At 41.0% G+C, this 16,242-nt stretch overlaps 1 protein-coding gene across 3 annotated transcripts in view; it reads right to left on the bottom strand.

Annotated features, from left to right (window-relative positions):
• Nucleotides 1–15,630, bottom strand: part of PTPN2 (protein tyrosine phosphatase, non-receptor type 2) — a 31,919-nt gene extending 16,289 nt beyond the window's left edge. The window contains exons 1-5 of one of the 3 annotated variants that reach the window (XM_021385756.1): nt 15,307–15,630; nt 12,528–12,618; nt 5,556–5,656; nt 4,711–4,809; nt 3,633–3,770 (exon numbers count right to left, since the gene is read on the bottom strand). In XM_021385756.1, coding sequence (XP_021241431.1) covers nt 3,633–3,770; nt 4,711–4,809; nt 5,556–5,656; nt 12,528–12,618; nt 15,307–15,375 — 498 coding nt within the window. In that variant the 5' untranslated portion in view covers nt 15,376–15,630. Of the gene's footprint in view, nt 1–3,632; nt 3,771–4,710; nt 4,810–5,555; nt 5,657–8,393; nt 8,493–12,527; nt 12,619–15,306 lie in introns of those variants that run through there. The other 2 variants (XM_021385758.1, XM_021385759.1) reach the window with 2 other exon arrangements.

Raw genomic sequence — 16,242 nt, 5'->3', positions numbered from 1 at the left:
TACCACAACCTTCTCTACTTTTTTATTCTAATGCCTGGCAAAATGGTTTTCAAATTATATATAAAATGGTAATAAAGATAATGCAGCCAAATAATCCTCACAAATATTCTGTTTTCCAAAACAAGTACATATCCTCTCAGTTAATGTACTGGTAGTTATGCCCACTAAGGCTGCGAAGCATTTCACATACAGGAAAGGAAAACCCAGACTCTCGTAAGGCAACAACATTCTTCTTACCATCTCAGCCTTATTTCTGTCGCCATGAGAAGCAAAACTAACACCTACTGTAATTTTTTTAAAGTGCTGAGAATGTCCCAGGATTTAAAGCAAGTGTATGCTATGTTTCAGAAATTCCTTCCAACCACTGTAGGAGTTACATAAATATATACACACAGTCACAATGACAAAAATCACATTATATATAAATACAGTGCTTTAAAGGATTTTCTGACACACACACATCCCTCCACATACAAGGATTTCACAAGATACCAGAACATGGCCTGCTACTAGATTGCTGCCTCCATAAGCAGAACACCTTCTTCAGACATTTAAAATGTTGAACACTGGAAACCAACAGCAAATCAAATCTTATCTTCATTTACTACATTGATCCTGTGATTACACCTGATCTTTTATTTATTTATTTATTTTTAAAACAGACCTTACTCTAAGGTCTCCTACCACTAATGTTGCAACAAATCTAGATTACTTCTTCCAGTCTCTTCTCTTTCAGAATCTATCTTCTTTGCAAACCTCTCCTTGAGCTGCTTTACTGTTATCTCCAGGAATCCAGCCTGAAACACCGTGCTCTAAGTTCCTCTAGAAATTTCAATTCCATTCCACTGCTGCATTTCAGCACTGAGACAGCCTCTGGTTTCCCTAAAATACTGGTATCACAGAATTGTAAAGGTTGGAAGGGACCCATAGAGATCGAGTCCAACCCCCAAATATTTCTTTATTTGGATATTCCTTTGTTCACTGAAGCTTCCCTGAATTCCACAATACTGACCTATTCCCTTCAAGTTCATCAGCACTCAGTACACTATGCCCTGTGGGTGATGCGCGCTGTATCTTTCTCCACGCTACCTAGCCACCACACCAGAAGTTATTGGAAATGCCAGGTTTTTTTTTCCTTTAAGTACTCATCACAAGAAAAGCCAAAAGAATTAATAAATAAAATTACATATTCTGTATCTAACAATTCACCCAGAATATGATGACAGTCACCAAACTTCGGACTTAACAAAGGAGCAAAGTCTCTCCATTACACTTGGAGATATTACTTCAAGTCGAAGACATGCAATAGCTTTTCAAGTAAACGATTATGAATTTATCATGTAAGCACAACAGTTTCCTCTATTCTTATTTTCCAGTGTAGGCAAGGGTTTGTAGAAGCCTTCACATTCAGTCTTTCCTTAAGGGGAGCAGAAAAAAAAAAAGACACCAATAAACATCATCTCCTCTACAGAGTTTTTGGGCAACTCCAGCCGCAACAGCAAAAACAAACATTTGCCTAAAACAGATCGAAAGCAATCAAACTGTCAAGTATCATCATCTCATCCTAAAAAACACACGTCACCCCTCAAATCCATATCACCTGCATTTCTAACTGCTCTTTAACGATAAAGAAATTAAAAACAAATATTCAGGCTTTGTTCTATTGGTAAGAACATTAAACACTACTTTTCATACATATTTATTTTGCTTGTGTATTAGTGAGATTTGTTGAAATAACATAGTTTACTTGAGTTCAGAAGAGCTGAACTGTAACACCAATTTAAGTTCTCCATGTTCTCATGGAAATACTGCAATTTCTTAAGTATTCTTGGAACTCAGAATAAAACTGTATTTGTGACTCATATTCCAGGTATCAAGTGGCTCAATGGTTTCCTACTCTGTCCCCACAAAAGCCCCCTCCAGAGTTAAGTTGCATGAGCTCAGTTAAGGTCACATTTCAATTTACTGTGAATACTCAATTCCCACTAATCTTATGGCATACTTATAGAATGCATTTTATTTTTTTTTTTTAAACTGCACTTGAAATTCACAACATTATTATTCTGGGAACTATGTATTTTTTCCCTCTTTGAGTAACCAATTATGTTCGGTTTCTTCTGTTTTACATACGAAATGTTATTTGGAGTTAGTACTTCCATAGGGCTTCAAGAATGCTAGGGCATAAAAATAAAAACTCAGTACACTAAGTTTGCTCAGTATCTGAGTTAAATGACTTACACAAATGTCTATACAACACTGATGGGCCTGCATTAACAGTCCAGTAAACTCAGAAATTTAAGTTCTCAGCAGCTTTAAGCCACAAAATCTACTACAGTGTTTATACTACTGTGCTGCTCCTCATGTGATCTCTGCATTTTCCAGCTAATGTTATGTCCAAATGCAGACGTATCATGAAAATTGTATTCTTTTAAAAAGGAAATCCAAGATTGCAGGCCAATGGCAGCCAAATAATTATTAAAAAAAGCATTTTTGATAGTTTGGAAAACTTGCCTCAGCTTTCCAAAAAGGACTGTGGATCTTTCTCAGATGCTATCTTGTAAGTACTGCTGCTCTTTTTCTTAGTCTTTGCTGTTAACAAACCAAAGACTAAACAGAAATTCTCCAAGTCAGTAGGTCAGAATTTCATAAAGCTCTTCTTTCATTGAGTAAATCAGGGAACAACATGCCAAGTTTTATCATGTTGATCTCGTGAGGGAGGTTTCAAATTAACAAACAAATGGTACTTGTTTCAAAGTATCATTAAGAGTTACTATAAATTCAAATAATTTTGATCAAACGCATCGAGACTTAGTTGCATAAAACAACATGCAAAAAAAAAATCTTCAAGCTTTCCTTTCCCAAATCCACTGACAAGACAACCTTGAATAAAACTTGCCATAGGATCACTTTCAATTAATATAAGGCAAGGTTTATAGGGAGAGAGAATATCTTACAAGACATAGCTGGAACAAACAGACAAGCTCTTCAATCCTGTCTTCAGTTCTGAAACAGAAGCAGCAAATTCCAACCCAAGCTGAGGCCAGGAACAATTTTTTTTTTGAGCTTAACTTGATTAAATTGTCAAAGTGCTTAACTTTTAAGACAAAAAGATGGTTGGTCCTGTGGAGCAAAAGGGGAGGTAAGCAAGAGGAGATAATGTTACCTATCCACAGGTGGTAATTATCCCTCCCCCCCCACCCCAAACTTACTTAGCTGCACTGAAATATGTGGGAAACTACAGTTGAAAAAAATACAGTAATAACCGAGTATAATTTCTGACATTCAAAGAAATCAGAAGCCTCCCATCCTAGGTTCCTCCTTTTAGGGAATTTCTTACAGCTCCTCTTAGGATCACCTCTACCATCAATAAGAATTCAGCACGCTAAGGTACTGCGAAATGGAAAACAAAAATATAAAAAAAAAAGTGCTGACAGAGTTCTCTCTTAACATTTAGATTGAGATTTGCTCGCTTGCTATATGGCACACTTCATCTTCAACATTATTAAGAGCAAAACACATTACAATTTTCAGTGTAAAAAGCTCAATTAAACCTGCAGTGACAGTGTTCTAAATGGTTTGCATTATATACTTAATGTCAGGAATATGAGATATACAGACTGCCAAAAGCTTACGTTGATATTTTCTAATTGCAGTAGGTGAACAGTGTAATAGGATTTGACGTCTTCAGATACTAGCCTCACACGGAAACCTGTTTCACTAAATATCATAACTTCTTCTTCTTTTGTTGGCCAGTACTGTGCACATTTCACCTACGAGGAAAAAAGAGAAAAAAAATCTAGTTAAATATCCTAGCAACTTGGGCTTTGCGCTACCAGATTCTGAGACCTTTTAATACAGTATAGCAGATTGAAGTACACATTACCTGCTCCTAGTTTGAGGAATTCTCGACTGTAAACATTACAGAATGTAAGTTATTGCAAGTGTTTCAACTGGTGTTAGGCATTCCAGCTGCATCTGCTCAAGGTCTCCTTCATTACAGTTCCAGTGTTTTGAGATGTACCTTAACCCTCCTCCCTTTTCCCAACTTTCCACGTAGTTATCTACAGAGATCTTTACTCATCTATTTCAACACTTCTTCCCAACATTTCTGACATGGACACCTGCACATTTACAGAAGTGATGCAACACATCGTGCTGATTTTCCTAAGCCTTGCTGAAAATTGGAAGATTTAGTGAAACACAAGAATGAATTAACAGTGCAGAACTTCCTCTTGCCTTGCACTCAGGCTTACTGTAGGTAAATAAGTGACTTATTTTACAGACTACGCAAAACATTTTCACTAACAAATCCACCCTAGGAAAAGAAAAAAAATCACCATAAAATGACATGCATTTCTTATTCAAGTCCACGGTGGTTTTAGGTACATTAGAAGAAAAAGACTTTGTTTTTTTTTCCCCTATAGCAGGTTTTGTTTTTTTTATTTACCCGTACTGCTTCTACTCCATCTTAGTTCTGCCTCTATGTGCTCCTTTTTCATCATGTTACTTTCACCTTTTTGGATGTATACTAGATGCTGGTTTTACTGAAATTAATTTTGCCTTAGCTCCATCACTTTGTTTAATGGTATAGTAAATACACATTATGCTGTACACCAATGAAAAAAAAGTGTTATTCTTTAAGCATAACAATCGATCTGTATGTTCAGTAATGTTACGTGTAACTTAAGCAAAACACCTGATGTTACTCACCGAGTCTTTTTCAACAATTCTGTTCAGCATGACAACTGCTTTGGTTTTTTGTTGCCATACCATTAGCCAAAAATGACAACATGTATTAGGCAGCGGACCCTGTGTGGCAAGAAGAAAAACGAGTGGGAAAATGTGTAAGTAAAGAGATGTTTGAACATGGCTAATGTTTTATTGTGTGAAACAGGAGAAAAGTCTTTGTCTGAAAAGTTTAACCAAGCTATTAACAAAATGATAGAGAAGACAGTACGGAAAGTAACTACATCACACAAATCACTCAAGTACTTAAAAGTTAATGCAGTAAAAACTCAGGGAATAGATGCTTTAGTTTTGGCATCAACACTATCATGCAGCTAGAAGAAAAGCTACTGCAGCATACTGGAAAGAAACAAGTGAATTAAGTGGTAAAGTACTGTTTTATATTTTTACACTTATAAAAAGTATAAAAATTATGTATGGTCCTAATTTTATCTAACATCATATTCTGTTTTATATTTGTATGCTCTGCTTATTTATATACAAGCATATAAAACAGGAGATAATACTGTCAAAGCCATAGAAGTATAAAGGGTTTACTTTGATAAGTTTGTATTTAATAGTATAAAACCATTATTACCTGAAGAGCAGGAAATACCTGCAAAGCTTTAAACATAGTCAGCTATATACACTTAAGTACTCCCATTACCTTTTTATTAAAATTTATGTTCACAACTAGATCAAACAGGCCATTAGCATGAGATACATAATCCACAGTGACGAGGAATCATCTAAATATAAATTACCACTGTACAAATCCACCTCCCCCATATTCTCAGTCCCTGTAATACCTATTAATTGGTACGACTTACCTGTGTTAAGATGTAGTATCTCTGGGCTTCTTCTATGACCACTAGGCTGGCATTGATATAGTCATTCTCTGTGTTCTGCAGTTTTACTCGACTGTGATCATCTAAAATTAAAGGAAACTTAAGAATGAACAGTGCCTTTATCTCCACGAATACTCTGAAGCGGAGAAGTTTAGGCCTAAGAAGCAATCATTAATAAAGAATTTATTTTCTAAGCCAATGGCAAACTACATGAAAGCAGTTTCTCACGTAACATTGATAATCATGTCTGTCTCATCCTCTCCTCAGCATTCCATCACAGGGTAGTAACTGGAGTACCACTTTTCCCCTAAAGAACAGCCAACCAACTCCCCACACCCCCAACAAAAGCAGCTCGTGTCCATCCTTCAACAATTTTACTTCCTTAATATAACAGCATGATAACCCACAACAAGCAACATTCTGTGCCATTCCACTGCATGGTTTGCTTCAAGTTTGGAATTCCAAGGTCTTCAGTGAGCTACAATTCCACAGGCCAAGGCAGAACCATAAACTGAGACAGCTACAAGATCACCTACTTGCAGTCATTCAAATCAAGCTTTGCTGAATTTAATTTTCCTTGTAATTTAACACAATGCAAATTAGAAGCACTAAGGAAGTAGCACATAAAAGATGTCCCTATTCAACAAATCTTCCAACTAAAGCCTAATTTTATTACGTGGTTTCCACCTTTCCCATGATTACGCAGGCAGGATAGAAGATTCCCTACTTAATGCCGATGGAAGCAGTCAAAGGGTTGCTTTTAAAATACTAACATTAACATGAAAAAGATTATCAGACTGTCATATGACAATGCTGCATAATAAAGTCACTGTGACTATATGTACGCAGGACTTTCCAGTACTTGCTAATTATCCTCTAGGAGGAACTTAGGTAATCAGACTCATTCACAGCAAATAATGCTTCGTCAGCCATTTATCAGACTCCATTAAATAAACAGCAACTTGTCTGAAACCTGTACACAATTGCGTATCACAAAGTGAGGTCTGAGTGACTGTGAGCCGACGGATTGTTTGTAAGCACAACTAAGAAACAATAGCAAGGCTACTTCAGTGCATTTCAGGAAGCCATTCTGTAAAGCAACAGACAGAGCCAGCAATGAGTCAGGGTGCGATGCCAGTTTTTCACTGACCACAAAACTTACTTGGAGTTGTCACAGCTGCTGCCAAAACACGTCAGCCCACTGTTCCCTTTCCCGTACCGTCACCAAAAGCCTAAGTTCCTTTTGACAACTATCTTACAAAATTAATAAACCACTAATTATCACCCTCAGTACAGCTGTGCTGTCCCTATGTCACCGCTAGCCTGTACAGCGCAAGGCTTACCTAAGAAGAAATCCGTGAACATAACCCTAACTGGACAAATAGCTTATATGAGAATCAGAAAAGTTACTGAATTAGCCCCTTGTTCTGTGGACTGCTTGTATGATTTTACAAATACTTTCCACAGTTATGGAAACCTGGGAAGAATGCACCTCAATCTGCTTTTACACTCTTCCTCAGCTCTCTGCTACTGGCAGCTGCCAGAGGCTACCAGGTTGTACTCGGATCCTTTACGAGACCTGTAATGACTGTTCTTACATGACATATCCTTCAGCCTCTTAAATATATGGGCACCTTACCAGATTCACAGAAGAAAGTGAAAAGTAAAATTCATTATTTTTCCCCCCAGAGGACTAAGGTTTGAGGCTGACGAGCTGCTGGCTTTTTTTTTTGTTTTTCTGTAGAGCACAGAAGTATGCTGCAAAGCTATTTTTAATACAGAAGAATGAGAAAGCTACTGGGTTAGTCTGTTTTCATTAGCATTCCAGATGTAAGGCAACACCGTTTTGACTCCCAGGAGTCTTAAAACAATTTGTAAGATCGTACGAAGGAAAAAAAAAACAGTCAAAACAGTAGAGTTAAGATGCATTTTAAGGTAAAAATGTGCCCTTGCATTATTTTATCTGGAAATTCAAGTGTTACTTTTTCCTTTCCTGTATCACTTTATCTGAAATGTTTCTACTGGAGAGAAACCAAGACCTTTGTAAATATTACATGTCATCTGCCAACAGGAAAAACTTAAGATCTTGTTATAGTAAATCACACATACCGGTACTAGTGTTCTCGGAAAGGTGACGTAAGCAGGCGCTGTTAACAGTTTAATCACCCAGCAGCAGCTGCTGCTCTGCTGCCAGCAGGAGATAACTGTCCGGGCTCTAACCAGGCTTCGTACTGTAACGCTTACACACATTTTCAGCCTTATTTTTAACCCTCAGTTCTGCTCTGTTAACATTATAAAGAAAGTTCGGAAGTAGCTCCTAACAGTTAATCTCCCTCCTCCTCCCCAACCAAAACAGAGGCAAGCCTCCAAATACAGTGGCGTACCCAGGGGACAAAGAAAGCCACGAGCAAGTATTGATTTCCCTTTCAGGGGAATGGGTTCCTAAAGGACGCAGTGACCTAGAAACCTCATTCAAGTTTTGGCTTGCTCGTCCGAATTAAATGAAGCGAGCCAACCTTCGACAGCAAGTTAGCTGTAACGTATTTCTCATATGTAAATCATTTCCAGTTACACAGTACTTCAGATTTATACGAACGATAAACATATCTTAAATCTAATCTAAAAGATTTATCTCAAACACTGCCAAGCTCGCAACAGCTAAAATACAGCACTCATTTTCTGAAGTGTTAATTTCCCTATTTTGACAAATTACACAGCTGAAAAGGAAGTGGCAACCTTAAGCACGCTTCTCATTCTGGTCCTGCACTAAGAACCCTGCTCCCACAGCCAACATGTCTGAGATAAGCTCTTATTACTCACTTCAGGCGAAACCCTGTCCCTCCACTATCACCGACAACGTTCCCTGCATCTCACACCAGGCCAAGATTTCACACCGCACATCAGTATGCCCGCTCCCTGCTAAAAGGAAAGAGACGTATCCAGTTAAAATGGAGATAGGAATGTTTGGCCGTTCACGTGACACAGATCTCACAGTTAGTTAACGAGAGGTTTCTATTTGAAAACAGTTGCACTTCTAAACTTGAAACCACTGTGTAACTTAAAAACCATCTTTTGTCCAAGAGATGTCTCCTTCTTGCCAAATACGGTCCTATAACAGAGGAGGGTGACACGCTACTTAGTGGATTAAACAAAGTCATAAATAAAACATGCAGCGATAAGCCATCCCAGTGACCCTGTGTGACGCTTCACCCCCTACCAGTAAATCCCCTTCATTTCACTAATCTAAAGCTGGCCTACCTGAGCTGCTACATTACCCAAATCACAGCCCTCCATCACGGGATGCGCACTCTCAACTTTCAGACAAATGCTTTCAGATGGCGCCTAAGGCAAAGGAAAGGCAAAGCGGCTTTCCCCACCTTGCCACCGGTCGCACACAGTGAGTGCCACCATGAGACATCAGCGAAGGCCTAGCTCGTAACTGGAATCTATTCGTACTGAAATACGTAGGTCACTCTGAAAGTAATGCTTTATGTTTTTCCACGGAAACTACAACAGATACAAAGAGCATCATAACACTAAACAAGAGCCACAAACAAGAGCCTGCATGCCTTGCTCATAAAAATCTGCACTATCAACAACATGGTTTAAATGTTGGCTAGCTCTGAAGTGCTCAGACTCTATGATCTTTGAAGGTCCCTTCCAAATGAACTCCTCTGTTCTAAAGTTTAGATCAGCATGTGCCAGGATACTCCCCTATTCCCCAAACACAAAGTAAGAAATATCTCCAAAAGCAACACAGAGTTTATTTATAGCATGCTTCTGGTAACAACATGTCCTATAGAATCATTAGATAACATCACAAAAAAGCATTAATTTCAGCTTCTAAGATGGACAGCAAGAAGTGCAGTAAGCTTATTTTGGACAGAACCTCTGGGCACGAACTTGAAACACAGGACAAAAAGGGAACATTTTGCCACGACAAACAATCAGTGCTAAGTGCAAAACCATCCACATCGGCTCCAGCTCGGTTCCTTGTAAAGAACAATACTCTTCACATTCCTCTCTCCCTGGCATACGTTCTCCAACAACTGTAAGCCGATGGTTGAAAGATCCAACACAAAGTCTACTAGCGGCCTCCTGAAGAAAACGAAGAGAAATCACTACCTTTTAAGATTCTCCAACAGCAACACAATCTATTTGGTGAAAATGTTCCGATGACTTAAGACAAAGGGCTACACACCATGCTACAAATGAAGGCTGAAGATAAAACTAACTTGTGTCATCCCTCACTTACCCTCCAAAAGCAGCGGGGAGAAAGAAACCCTGACAGTTTTAACTGAGGGGGATTCCCTTCCTGCCCCTAGACCTGGGAACACAGTAAGAAGATCTCTAAAGACTCTAAAGGTCTTTACAGTCAACCTGAGACACTGGACTCCTTTGATATGAACTCGAGATAAGATTTAGAAGGAATGTATTAAGTCTTGGAGTTCCAATAAAGGTATCAATAAAGAATAATAGCCCCATAAGTTATTTTCCTCTGAACAATGTTTTCTGAGAAATGGTTTCATCTGTCAGGAAATGACTGGCTGTCAAACCAAACCTATTTCAGATTAACTTCCTGTTTCAATACTACTACATAGCCAAGATATTCCTCTCCCCCTTCTAGACCCATACCAGACTGCATGACTATTGGTTTTTTGGCTAGGCAATCACTCTTGAGGGCATTTCTCCAACTAAAATTTTACACACTGTAGCTCTTTAGCAAGGAAAATGACACTAACAAAAATATTTTTGAAACAGGAGACAATGTAAAACTCACTCAATTGTAATGGGCAGACAGTTAGCCTTATACAGGCAGCTGCAATCATCTTTTACCTAGAAAGGTACAGGATATACAAACTAGTTTAAATGTACATGCTCCGTGTATTATAGTTGAAGTGGGGCAAACCAACCCAAAGCATCTTTTCCATAACACAAAACAATCTCTGCATTTCCTCTTACAGACGCGCCATCTCACATTTTAGACTGGCTTGTTTGCTGTAAAGACCAACAAATCATTTTCTCTTGGCTACGGAAAAATAGAACGTTGTTATCAAATTATGTCTCATGTTTTACAATATATTTAATTAGTATAGGAATAACTGCTAGATCTGAAGACCCTTAGGTATCAGAGGTATAGCTTCTACCCCAGCTGCTTTGAAGTTTTAGGTACCAAAATGTTAGAATGTCATTTATCATCTATTTTCTTCCAGGTCTCTTTCCCATCCTAATTCCTACCACCGTCACAGAAACAATTTCGAGTCGTATTTGAAAACATATATGTAAAATGCAACAGTAATTAGCTCAAAGACTGTTTTGCTCTGTTCTCATACAGCCTTGCTACTGGCACCCAGTTCTGCGGGCGTATTTTGGCAGTTCAGTTCAAACCTTCTTCCTTCCATGCATGCTAAAAACCTGAGACATGCTCCCTAATGCTCACTGTGTTAAACTCCATGTGAACTAGCATGTCATTAACTTAACGTCCTCCTGAACCCAGATACTACTTCAAGACTAGTCTTAGTTAACTGTCTCTTTGTTGTTATATTGGACCCATTGTTCACTACAGTTGCATCATTTCCTCCTGGACACCAGAGCATTTCAGGGCAGAAGTGTTCACTATTGTGAAAGACATATCATGACTAAGGAAAACGCTGATTTAAAAAAAAAATGTAATCAACAACCAACTCACAACCCTACCGGAGATGAATATAAGCCAATCATGTAAGGTATGATTGCAGGGATTCCAGATACTACTGAAATAACAGAAATTCTCTTTCAGAAACACAGAAAAATAGCATACTTTGAAGATAAGCTGCCATTCTCCTTGCAGTTGTTTCAAAGAAATTAAATCCAAAGGTGTGAGAAAGGGCAAAAGAAAAAAAAAAAAAAAAAAAAAAAAAGAGTACAACTTCTGTTACAAAAGCTGTAGAAGATGACAGACACAGGAATAGACTTCAGGTCTCAGGGGTTCAAAAACCAATTTCCTGCCTTTTCTTCTTAAAACCTGTCTCAATTTAGGTATGAAACAGAAAGTGAATGAAATGCAATCTGCTTTATCACAGGTAAGAAGCTAATGCTGTGCTCTAACAGGACAGTAAACCTGAGACATGAGGTCTCAGGCTGACCTGCACAGGTTAACTAAGGACTAGCAGGGGCACTCAGGTCCTGACCATATTCTGCTGGACACACAGCAGAAGCCGGTAAGCCTCAGCTTAACCTGAGGTACCCTCTTCAGAGCTGCACATTTCTCAGATAGGATGGTGATGGGAAATGCCACGCAGACACAGCAAGGAGGGTCTGTACTGAACTCTCAACTTCAGTTTCACAGTGGCACTGTATTTAGACTCAGCATTAATCCAGAGTGGATCCATTTGGTAGGAGTACACCATGCCAGCCAGCGTTCTGGCAGCTGCCTAATAATCAGCGAGCAGCACTGCTATCTCAACAGGGTGACTCACTTCGAGACCCTTTGTGTGTAATTTTGAGAAGTGCTATGCACATGCTGTTACCACAACTTTCAACTGGAAACAAGGAGTTCAGCACTTCTCCAAAATATACAATAGGTATTCATGGCAGGCTCTCAAACAAAAAGCACTAATACATCAGCAACTCTTCAAAAAATCTAGATCCAGGAACAATGGGCTTATGAAAGATTTTACTGCTGTGGGAAACCTAGTGCAAAAAGGACATGCAAACATTTAGCCTGTTTCAACTTCAGTATTTTATAGAAAAATTAAGTTCGTATTCATTTTTCCCCGTAGTCCTTTTGAAAGTGATATATGGTAGCTTTCTCTAGCTATAATTACACATTGTTCATCTTTTGCTTAAGTGTCTTTTCGTAAGGATTCTAGATTAAAGTTTCTAAAGTAAACGCGGTTGCAAAAACAGTCCACATAACTTCAGTAGCAAATGAACTGAAAAATGCACTGCAGTAAATACAGAAAAGATACTTACATGGACTAACATCTCTGTATCTGTTTCGATTTCTGTTTTCTGGGTATTTTGCAACTCTATGAGGGTAGTCACTGGATTTATGTCGAATTTCCTTTAAAAGACAAAAATACAATTCACTTATAGTCACAGAGCACATTAAGGCCGACGTTCTATACATTCTATCACATGTCTCTCAAGCTCAGTTACTTAATTGCAGTAATTAATAGTATTAACTTTTAAGCCAACTTTTATTACAGCTAATACCATTCTCATTCAAAAAACGCATGCCTTTCTTGGCCATGCTGTTGCCATTTAGATCTTTTTACACTTCGTTAAGATGTGCACAATTTGGCAAGTAACTGACATAACAGAAACAAAGGGGAAAAAAAAAAAGTATTTCTTATGCCTACATTTGAACTGAGATTTGCATGCTATTTCCCAGAAAAAGTAAGAGTCAAAACTAAGAGCAGTATACCGCTAGCTCCTTCACAGCAACTGGCAGTGTAAATGCCACAAAGAAAAATGAACTAACTAGCTGCAGCCATAACATCATTAACAGCCACAAAATTGTTACAGGTCTATGGCTGTTCAAGATGAACTGTCAAAAATTAAACGAGCCTATATGAGAAAACAGCTCTAGACTCCCAAGTGTCAACTTTTATGAATAAAAAAAATCACAGCCTGCTTCTACCAGGCATTAACACAAACCCTTTGATAATCTGCATTTGGAAGATACTTAAACACACTCATTTACACACGATTTTAAAGAAGAAATACTGTTTACATGCTGTAAATGTAGAAGGTTTTTTTCGTTTGTTTTAAAGCTTACTGCCTCTAATAAGACTGTCTTTTCCACAACTCCACCCTCAAACTCAAAAACACAGATTTAAAAGTGTGAAAACACAGACAATGTGCTATTGATGAGCAGCCTCTAATGGACTGAGCCATGTCTTTATATGCCTGTACTCAGCTGACATGCAGTGATACAAGATTAGAAGTATTTTGGTTTTTTTTTCCAGACGAAATTGCTATATGACATGATTCTATCCTAAAGAGCATTTATACTTCCCTTTACAACTAAGCATTTTTGGACTTTCTCTGTGCTTCCACTAAAACAAACATTTTCTCAAGCTTATTGATCAGTTGAGACACTCTCGTAAAACGAACACAATGAAACAGGACTTTGTAAATCCAACAAATGTAAAAAAGCTTCATGTTTTAGTGTCTGCTGTATGCTGTGACACGTGCAATGACAACCTGCGGAAAACCCCAGCTACAATACGGAGCAGCAACTGCCAAGCACCAATGCATTATGCACCTCTACATAAATCACTTTGTTTCACAACCAAATTTTGATTTTGGTACAGCACAGTGGAGCTTATGTTCTCATCTAGTTTACATGCCTTACAAACCTTGGGAGTGCCTCCACACGCAACAAATAAATCGCAAGCGTTCACAATCAAATTCCCCCAGATGTAGTTGTTTGGTTTTTTTTATTATCCCATTACAGGAAGCAATATATTTTGCTTTAAAAAGCACAGGCATCCTCTGTGCTCAGAAATATACCTATAATTTCATAAATATTCCAAGCTTCTACCACAAGTCTTTGTAAATTCATGGAATGGAAGGGCTAACACAGGTTTCAGCAAGAAGAATAAGAAAGCCCCAATACTCAGCTGGATTTTTTCTTCAGAAAACATAAGCCTCTCACAACAAGCACGTATGTCGTCTATACAACACAGCCATAGCTAAATACATTCCTAAATAAGAAGTCAGTATATTGGAGCAAGTCCACAGGAGAGCCATGAGGATGATGAGAGGGCTGGAGTACCTCTGCTATGGAGAAAGGCTGAGGGAGCTGGGCTTGTTCAGCCTGGAAAAGAGAAGGCTCCAGAGAGACCTCAGCGAGGCCTTCCAGTATTTGAAGTGATAATATAAACAGGAGCGGACCAACTTTCTACATGGTCTGATAGTAACAGGACACAGGGGAATGGCTTTAAAATGAAAGATGGGAGAGTTAGGTTAGATGTTAGGAGGAAGATCCTCACTCAGAAGGCGGTGAGGCACTGGCACAGCTGCCCAGAGAAGCTGTGGTGCCCCATCCCTGGAGGCGCTCAAGCCCAGGCTGGATGGGGCCCTGGGCAGCTGAGCTGGTGGGTGGCAGCCGTGCCCACGGAAGAGGCTGGGGCTGGACAGACTCTGAGGTTCCTTCCAACTCAAACCATTCTATGATTCTGTGATAATTCAACTGAGAAAAAAAACAAAAAACTGCTTGAATTCAGTAAAATGAACTTTGCTTTGCGTTGCTTTTCCTCATGTGTGAGAGCAATGTAACTCGCTCAAGGAAGGGCTCAGGGAAGAGTTCAGGCATTATCTATAAGACCACTCTACAGGCGCTGCCAGCAGCGAGAGGTACGAACCGCCTCAGCCAGGCGGAGGGCGGCTCTGACACACGGGTGGGCCGAGGCAGCCCGCCCGCCTCAGCCCAAACCCCGCTCCTCAGTCGCCGCGCATGCGCAGGCGCTGCTCGCACGCACGCTGCCGGCCGGCGCGCATGCGCACCGGCAACGGCCCCAGCGCAACGCCTGCGCGCTGCCCTTCCGCACCCTTCCCGAGAAGGAAAAGCTAAGCGCCGCCTGGGAGCATGCGCGCCGCCCGCCCGCAGTTTCGCTGCGTGCACCTGAGAGCGAGTCGTGCCCCTACAACTTCCGCTCCGCGCTGAGCCGCCGCATAACGGCAACGGGCGCCGCGGATCGCGGGCCTCTCCCCGCCAGGCAATTGAACCCCCCTCTCCGCTCACCAGATAGCGCGCCTGCCAGTCGTTCGTGGCGTCGATCTCCTGGAACTCCCGCTCGATAGCGGCGGACATGGCGGCGGCCGGAGCAGAGCGGCAGAACCGCTGCCCGCCCGCTCGCCCAGCTCCTGCGCGCTGCCCACACCGCCGCCGCCGCGCGCGCACATACACTCGCAGCGGCTCCCGCGACGCCCGGGCGCATGCGTAACCCCGCCCCTGTCCAGCGAGGGCGGCCTAGGCCACGCCCCCGGGGAGCAGAAGGGGGAGTAAGCACCTGGGAGATGGGGCGCCGCCCGCAGGTGGCCGCGAGACCTGGCAGCGCCGCACGGGGGCGAGGCGGGCAGGAGGCGGCGCTTCTTTATGACGTCACCAAGGAAGTCGGCTGTGAGCGGAGACCGAAGCGGGGCCACAGCGGCCCCTCAGCTTCGCCGCCCCCTGGCGGTTACCCCGTCGCGTCCGCTAGCCCCGCCCCTTTGTTGTTAGTCCCGCCCCTTTGTTGTTAGTCCCGCCCCTTTGTTGTTAGCCTCGCCCCGCTTTGCCGCCAGCGCGGCCTGAGGGGCGTGCAAGAAGCTGTACGGCCGCGGTGTGGGCGCATTGAGTCTGGGCTGCCCTCCGCAGTGTGTAAGGAGGAGAGGACACGGGGCGCTGGGCACTGAGCGGCAGAGCGGGCTCTGCTCCTAGCTTCGCCATCCCAATGTGTAGCTGTTGGTATCCCTGTTCATTGCAGGGGAGTTGGACCGGATGACATTTAAAGGTCCCTTCTGACTCAGATGCTTCTGTGATTCTATGATTCTAACTTTGAAAGATGTTTAGGAAAAACTCTTCTACTTGAGGGTGAGGCTGGGATGCTCTCTGTTGAGTCCATGGGATCATCTGTACAATAAGTAACTCATTATGTTTCTGATTTAGGAGTACGAAAGTGAATCTGCCCATCCTCAATGT

This window comes from Numida meleagris, chromosome 2, assembly GCF_002078875.1.
Source record: "Numida meleagris isolate 19003 breed g44 Domestic line chromosome 2, NumMel1.0, whole genome shotgun sequence".
Taxonomy (NCBI): domain Eukaryota; kingdom Metazoa; phylum Chordata; class Aves; order Galliformes; family Numididae; genus Numida; species Numida meleagris.
This window is presented reverse-complemented; position numbering and strand designations above follow the sequence as displayed.